Genomic DNA, 8,571 nt, shown 5'->3' with positions numbered 1-8,571 from the left:
ATAAATCTCTCCGCTCCCTTGAACAACGGAGCGCTTTTTGAAAGCGCCGCATGCGCCCTGTCCCTGCTTCCTGTCCTACGACCGTCGACTAATCCACGGCTACTCCTCCGAACAACGGAGCGCTTCTTGAAAGCACCGCAAGCGCTCCGTTCTTGCTTCCGCTCCTACTGGATGGCGCCTACTTCAAGGCGACTCCCTTGATCGACAAAGTGCTCCTTGAAAGCGCCGCCAGCACTCCGTCCTTGACTTCACTACTAAATCTATCTAAATGTATCTGTAGAAAGACGCCTACGTCACGACGACTCCTGAGTGGTTAGGGCCGCATCCTATCCGAATCCACAGCGGATCGCCTCTTAAAGTGTCGCGAACGCTCCGGCTGCTTGTTTACTTCAGCTCCAGGCGAGCTCACTCTGTTCCTAGCTCCAAACTAGTCAACGTCCCTTCTCCGCCTCGCCGCACGGGCGTCCGAACGGCGAGATTCGCTCCGCTTGTGAGACTCGCTCAGCTTCAGAGATTCGATCTGGTTCTCCTGGCCGAACGCCACAGCTTTCTGCCTCCTCTGCGCGCGTCGCTCAAATCACGCCTCGCTGCCACTAAGGAGCTAGCTTGTACGCCAAGATCCTTGACCTAATGAATCGAAAACATCTACGTCAGGCTTACACGACCATGACCTAACCTCCTAACCAACTTAACTCCGGATACTGCATCGCTTGTAACTGTAGAAAGAAAGGTAGTTGGGAAAGGTTCAGCGCCAAATTTTATCGTCTGTGCATTCATTCCCTCATTGCACCTCCTCAGATTCAGTTGAGTGAATTGTTTTACCTAAGAGCTGCAAAGTGTAAAGATAGGTGAAGAAGGAGATTATGTCCAGGGGCGAGATGATCAAAAAGGAAAGCCCACCGTTTTTTTAGCCAGTGTTGGATCTGTGAAGGCTCGGCAACAGAATAGATATTACCTGAACAGAGGGAAATTCAGGCAGTCCCAAGGGGTCGGAGCGGATCTGAGGGATTCCGGAAGCCCACGGCGCAAAGCAGCAGGAGCAGCGTTCGCCGGAAAAGTACCAGGTTGTACCAAGATTGTCAGATAAACCCAAAACGGATAAGTTGAGAAAAATAAAGAAAGACTCAATCCACAGGCTTGAATTTTACTCGCTAGGCCCACCATCAAACCCTTTGCGCGAGCGAGCAGTTTGGTACCAACCGCGGCGATAGCTCATAATTTTTCCTCGCCGCGAAGTTATCCGAAAAGACCACTAGTTTTCCGGCGGAAAAGTGACCCGAGAGTGACCCAGGGCACTTCGGAGACATCTGGCTACCCCGGCGCGATCAGTTTTGTCCGGGGAAAATCGGAGGAGCAGAATCCACGTGGGATTCCGGCATATAGATAGGTGCTAGTTTAAGTAGTGTTAGTTATATTAGTGAGTAAATTTTATTTTTTAGTGATTGCTGATGGCTAAAACCGATTCCGAGCCATTAGAGAGAAAAGAAATAATATGAAGTAAGAAAAGAAAATTTGCCAAACTCGGGTCAAAATGGTAGTGGGGTTATACCTAACCTTTTGAAAAAAAAAGAGGAAATAATAATTTCCATGGCCCCATCGTATAGTTTGTGATGGAGAATTTTTCTTGTTTTTTTTTGTTATAGTTTAGTTCCAAAATTTCAGCCACCTCAAGGCGGAGAAAGCGCTTTCGACGATGGATTTACCAATTTTGGGTTGAGTGTGAATGTAATGTTCTTACATAATACCAATTTTAGTCATAAAGAAAAAAAGTAAATGAGACCGAAAAAAATATAAAGTAGAACAAGGAATATTTCCTAAATATGATGGCCAACTTAAAACTAAAATAAAAAGGAAAAAAAGGAAAGTTTAAAATAATTTTTAATCCCCTAGTCAAAGTCGCTCGACCCAGTTCGTTGGCAAGTTGTAATAGTTGTAAGTTGATGTAATTTCCATGTATTTGTCGGAGATAAGACAGATTTAATTCAAATAATATTTACTGATTAATTATAAGTTAAGTGTATGGTCCAAAAGGAAATAAATGAGCATTGAAAATGAAGAGAGAGAAGCTTATTAGAATAAGAGGGCGGTAGGGAAAGAGAGTAAAGCCCTGCTGAGCGTGGCGCAATGATGGAAAGAAGGAAGAGGAAAGGGAAGGCAATCAAGAACAGCCATCCAATGTGAACGGTCATAAGAAAGAATATCGTTGCGACTCGCTGCGCGTGTAAAATAGAAAATGACTGAAAAAAACGACCAACATTTCCTGACATCAGAAGTGGGATCACTGCCCCTACAAGATAACCGAACTATTAAAAGCAACGCCGCAACCTGACACGCGCGCCGCATCCGCGATGTTACCGATATTCAACCCCTAAGCTGCAGAAGCCGACGCGGCAGCATGGTGCAAAACGGCGGATATGATTTTAAGTGAACATCCACGAGAAGGTGCATCCTTGGGGATGACGCTCAGCAAATCGCTACTCGGTAGTGCATCGCAGTGGCTTTCGCAAATTTGTTTTCCCGGAATTAGCTGGTCGCAATTCCGAGAATTGTTCATGGAACACTACGAAGGCAACGAGACGCCAGCAGCAGTGTTGCTCAACATTCTCAAGGGACGTCCCAATGCAAATGATGTATTCCAGCCGACTAATTACATCGTTATTCAAAAACGCTTCTTCAGTCTTTAGGGGATTTAGGGGCTTTAGGGGATTTGGTTAATAAATATGCAGTAGTCTATATCGATGACGTATTAATTGTTTCTAGTACTATAGAGGAAGCATTTGACAGATTGGAAACAGTTCTAAGCGTATTATCAAAGTCAGGCTTTTTCTTTAACATTAAAAAATTCAAATTTCTGCAAACGGAGATAGAGTACTTAGGTTTTCTTATAAGAGATGGCGAGCTAAAACCCAATCCTCGAAAAATACAAGCACTAACCCAACTTCCCAAACCAGAATCAGTCACACAAACTAGACAGTTCATAGGTTTAGCATCTTATTTTAGGAAATTTGACCCACATTTCTCAGAAGTAATGAAGCCTCTCTATCTGCTAACATCAAAAATAAACGAATTTGAGTGGAGCGAAAAGCATGAGGGAATTAGTGATCCCGTTTTGATCATATTCGATCCAATTTACCATGCGGATGCTAGCGCCAATGGGTATGGCGCTATGCTATTGCACATGGTAGATGGTAAATGCACCACAATATCCGGGTCAAAATATCATTCGTATGAACTCGAGACATTGGCGGTGTAAAATGCGATTAGAAATTTCCGACATTATTTAAGCGGCAGAAAGTTCACAGTATATACGGACTGTAATTCTGTTAGTGCAAGTCAAAAGAAAGCGGCATTGACGCCGCGGGTTCATCGTTGGTGGTCATTTCTGCAGTCATACGAATTCCAGGTGGAATATAAAAAAGGGAGCCAAATGAAATTGGTCTTAAAATGATCATAAACTATCACATTGGGGGAGGGAGGGGGTCGAAGCCCATGGTCACGTGATATCCTAATTTCACAAAATAACTTTTTTCAATAAATTGACGTTTTATGTACTGTTCAAGAATTTCAAACAGCGCGGCAATGGGAATTTCGTTTGTAAAGTTGGCAGAATTTTATACCTTTGCGTATATTAGCAAATATTAGCAACATATTTGAAAAAAAATTTATTTTAAAAAGGGGGGGGTTTCAATATATCACGTGTTTCATAGGGGGGGTTTTGTTCATATCATGCGTTATCATTGTAGGGGGGAGGGAGGTGAATAAACCAGAAATAAGTATCACGTAATACTTGAACGGCCCCTTAGTTGTTAAATACATTTTTATAATGTGCTAAATAATTCTGGTTTTGACCCGACATAACCGATCCCCTTGAGACCGTCGAGATAGGGGCTATTAGTGACATCATGGGTTCTGTACCCAGGATTTTTATAGCCACAAGTTGCGTGGGCAAACCAAGCCTCGCAACATCTGAGGTCTTGAGCACTCGACGAACCCTCTTATCTATCTTGCCTGAATCAATTCTCTAGATGGCCGAGATGAGTAACAGATCTCTTACCAATCTCTTTTGATAGATCTCTTTTGATAAACGCCGGTCCTGCGTCAGCTTCTCAAACGCGATGTTCCCTCTGCAGGTAAATCTTCGCTACAGCACTTTTTTTTGAATTTCTTGATGCCTTTACTTTTAAGCTGATCTTTCCCATTCAATGGTTAAAACGCCAAAGAAAGTTGCTACCACGCGGTTTTCTAACCTACGCTTTAAGCTTCTTACCAGATCGTCAGAACCCCCCATGAAATGCTAAATAGGGGTCCTACTATGCAATAGGGCTGCCACGTAAGCTGCTTCACCGCACCTCCCCCGGGTTACCACCCCGGTCGACCTATCGCCGACGTTACAATGTGAGCCTTGCAAAAAAGGTCAAGGGCAACATCAAAGTTACCGTCGGTAATCTCCAGCGCCCTCACAGTCTCCAATGCTGAGTCCCGCAGGCAGGAAATGAGCCACCTGGGCTTCTCCTCTTGGTCATCTCATTTTGGTCAAGTGCGGGTGACTGTCAATGGTTGTCGTAAACAGGGCGGAGAAATCCGGCCACTCGACACAGCCTCCGCTAAATGTTGGCATAGGCAACGGGGGCAATAAGGGAGCAGGCCTGTATGGAGTAGTTGAAATCCCAGCACCAGTGGTAGCATCCAAAAGCGTAGGGAGAGCAGCAACTCTTATGCAACGCTTGGCAAGCTTCCTCTATTTCCTCCTGCAGCGTAGTGAAGCGATCGCGCAGACGCTTCTCCACTGACTTCTCCGCAGCATCCTCTCACGGCTTGACGGCTTGAGATTCAGTAGCATCAGCTCCCGACTTCATTGTGCAATTAAATTTAAATTTAAATGCCAAAAATACAAAGCTTAGCAATAGAAACTCAGAACAATGCATTTGTTTATCATTTCGTTGCCAAGAGGCGAGGCGGGGGAACGCACAAAAATGCAAGATAAGCTAGTGTGCAACAGCTCTACAAAAAGCTCCGAAAAGCGGATGCGCTACAAATACAAGTAAAGCGCATGGGAACGGTGGAGAAATAGACAAAAAACTGAACTGCTTTTAAACCCGCCGCTGCTCCTCTGTTTTATTCAAATAGCTCCGTTTGTTTCAAATAGCTCCGCCTTTGACTGCTTGGCTCAACATACCCTTTGCTTCTCTTAATCAATATAGATTAACATTTTGGTGACCCCGACGTGATCCTGCTAGCCCAAGATCACCACCGAACACAAACAGAGAGGAACGAATAGTGAGTCTATCGTTCCGCAATACAGAATTCAGGAAGACTTCTCAGGGCTCCTTTATTAAAATATATTGCCCCTCAGGACTCCTTTATTGGAAAATATTGCCCCTAAAATCAAGACCTTCTAGGTGAGCAACAAGAACTTGGGCAGGAGATCTCAAGATGCATACGGAATTAAATGGGCTGAATTGAAAATGTGGTGTGTGTGGAAATTGTAGTATTGGCATCATTCTTTCAAAGGAAACTATCCATTCTCGAAAGGCTTGCATATTCCAAATACCCAATGGGTGTCCATTAGCAGCCTTGGTATATATAAAGTTTGTTTCAGAAACACTTGTGCCCAAAAACCACTATTTCATACCACAGCATCAGCACCAAATTAAGAGTGGTGTTCGATGCTTCATGTAAAAGTGCTTTTAGGAGTAACTATCATATACAATTATGGTATCAATCATCACTTACAAAATGTGTGTGTAAAAGCCAAAACTCATCTACTTATTTCACATACATCCAATTTGAAGAGAAACATTTCTTATGATATATGTGACATAGGCTTAGTAGTCCCATTAAAATTATCTCTAAAAGGGCTTGTCGGGTCAGGCAGCAGCCACTGCATAAATTCAATATATAAATGTAATAATTATAGCTTAGCTATTGATGATTAACTGTATTTATTGAAATGAAAGAGCCGGCTCAATCGCTTAATTTCGCCATCTGTCCAACAAAGCAAAGCAAAAAACTCACACGCCGAACTTGCAAACGACGCTTCTAGCCCTTCTTCTTCTCTACATAAACTTTATTGTGTGCCCAGTTTCCAAACCGAATTGTTAATTAATGCAGTTTCCAGTCTGACAGTGACCGTTCAACATCCCGGCCTGCCCTGAAACACTGTTTCAGAATTTGGTAATAGGGCGATCTTGACAATTGGACGGATGGTTTCTCCAGTTGGAGTCCTAAGTCGAACAGCGCGGACCATTCCATCCTTCCCTGGATATGTTTCGATGAGTCTTCTGAGAGCCCAAGCTGCTGGCGGCGTATGAGAATCCTTAAGGAGCACGATGTCATCTTTGGCAATGTTGACCGATTTGTTCATCCACTTTGGCAGATGCTGAAGTGATGTGAGATATTCCATGTGCCATTGTTTCCAGAAGCCTTGCAGCATAGCTTGAGTCTGTTGCCAATAATCCAAACGGTTGATTGGTACATTCGATAGATCGCCTTCTGGTACTGTCGTTTAAGGACGACCAATGAGGAAGTGTGCTGGCGACAGATAGTTGACCTCAGTGTCTGAAGTTGAGAATAGTGGACGTGAATTGACCACAGCTTCTACAGAGCGCACAGCTGATTCCCGTTTGCAATTGAAATTCCAGTTGATTCCTTCGACTGCCACGGCCTTCAGTACGACGTTGTTGTGTTCGTCTGACTTCAGAAGAGTTTGCATTTCGTTTAATGCCCTTTTTGCCCCGACGAAGTTTCGCCCGTTGTCGCTATACATTTGCGAGCATTTTCCTCGGCGACAGATGAATCGTCTGAGTGCCGCCAAGAATGTATCGGTTGTAAGATCTGTAGCCAATTCCAAATGCAAGACAGAAGTGGCTAGGCATACTAATAGACAGATGTAACCCTTTACCTTGCGCGGATTTCGTTCCTTGTGGACCTTGAGGGTGATTGGCCCGGCGTAGTCGCAGCCAGTGTTTGCAAACGGAAATGCCTGTCGAACCCGGACAGACGGCAGATCTGACATGAATTGGTGAGATGTGTGTTGGCGTTGTCTAAAGCATTTTAGACAGTCATGCGTGATCTTTCGAATGAAGTTGCGTGCGCCAAATACCCAGTAGCGTTGGCGTGCTATCACAAATAACGCCGATACACCAGGATGTAAGTGAATCCGGTGCTCATGTTCCAGACTGAGCTTCGTTATGCGATGAGATTTGGGCAGAATTATTGGATGCTGCACATCCGCTGGCAGTTCTGAGTTAGCTAACTCGCAGGGGTCCATATTTGTCGATTTGCGGTGAGAGGGTGCGCAATTTTGATTTGTGTCCCAAATCTTGCTGGTTGAGAAGTCGCTTGTAGTCAGCTTGGAATTCGTCTTGGGCATGGCGCAGGTACAGGATCGAGGAGACACGGTCGATCAGTTGGCCCAATAGTCATTGTTGTGAATGCAGAACCTTTTACATCAGCCTGGACTTGTTCATCTGAAATGAAACTAGATTGTGGAGTGCTAGGTGTTTTTACCCATTCAGCTTCGGTTGAGTATAGCCAGTGTGGGCCCTTCCACCATAGGTTGTGGTTTACTAAGTCAGCAGCTAGCAGGCCCCTTGAAGCGCAGTCAGTAGGGTTGTCATCTGATTTGACATGATGCCAGTGATCCCGTGGAATGATGCTGAGGATTTCGGGAGTTCGGTTTACGACGAAAGTCTTCAGTTTGGCAGGTATGTGCGAGAGCCAAGCCAAAACAATGGTAGAGTCGCACCAGGCGTAAACAATGACTTTGTAGTTTTTAAGTGCAGCTTTGACTGAGTTGATGAGTCGACTTATTAGCAGTGCGCCGCACATTTCCAAGCGTGGAAGTGATTGTGTTTTGAGCGGTGCAACACGAGTCTTTGCAGCTATAAGAGTGACCTGTATGTTACCATCAGGGAGAGTGACTCTACTGTAAACGGCAGCGGCGTAGGCTTTTATAGATGCGTCCGAGAATGCGTGCAATTCAATTGTGTCAGTAGAGTTGCCAATGTAGCGTGGAACCTCAAGTTCATTGAGCGTGTTGATATCGTGCTTGCATTTGAGATACCAATCTTCCAGGCTGAAAGGTAGCGGGCAGTCCCAGTCTAAGTTGAGAACCCAAAGTTCTTGGAACAGGATTTTGAATTGTATAACCACTGGAGCCAGCAATCCAAGTGGGTCGAATGCGAGACACATCTGATAAAACTTGCAGTTTTGTAATCTTTCCCTCGCTGGGCAAGGATACCTTGTATGCCAATGTGTCCGAGTGCGGTTGCGAATGAATTCCCAAAACCTTGTTTGTAGTTTCGAGTGGACTGTATGATGTGTTGTTTTTGATTGTTGTCTCAGGGTCGACAACGCGGTTGCTGTTGGAAATCCATTTTCCAAGTTCGAGATGAGCACATGACATTAGTTGAATTAGTTCTTGTTTGTATTGTAGAAGGTGTCAGCTCCTGTTAAAACGTCGTCAACGTAGAAATCTTCAAGAAGAATGAGCGCAGCAGTTGGATACAAATGTTGGTAGTCTCTGGCCAGTTGCTCAAGAACCCGTACAGCCAGAAATGGTGCATACGC

The 8,571-nt window shown here is 44.5% G+C and overlaps 1 protein-coding gene across 1 annotated transcript; it reads right to left on the bottom strand.

Moving 5' to 3' along the window:
* Positions 1–6,505: 6,505 nt before the first annotated feature.
* On the bottom strand, positions 6,506–7,372 carry LOC123258330. Its single transcript, XM_044718195.1, has one exon. The coding sequence runs from the start codon at positions 7,370–7,372 to the stop codon at positions 6,506–6,508; it is 867 nt and encodes a 288-aa protein (XP_044574130.1).
* Between the last annotated feature and the right edge of the window lie 1,199 nt (positions 7,373–8,571).

This window comes from Drosophila ananassae, unplaced genomic scaffold (genome assembly GCF_017639315.1).
Source record: "Drosophila ananassae strain 14024-0371.13 unplaced genomic scaffold, ASM1763931v2 tig00000173, whole genome shotgun sequence".
Lineage (NCBI taxonomy): Eukaryota > Metazoa > Arthropoda > Insecta > Diptera > Drosophilidae > Drosophila > Drosophila ananassae.
This window is presented reverse-complemented; position numbering and strand designations above follow the sequence as displayed.

Coding starts and splice junctions, on each gene's coding strand:
- LOC123258330 (XM_044718195.1), bottom strand. CDS start 7,372: ATGCCCAAGACGAATTCCAAGCTGACTACAAGCGACTTCTCAACCAGC.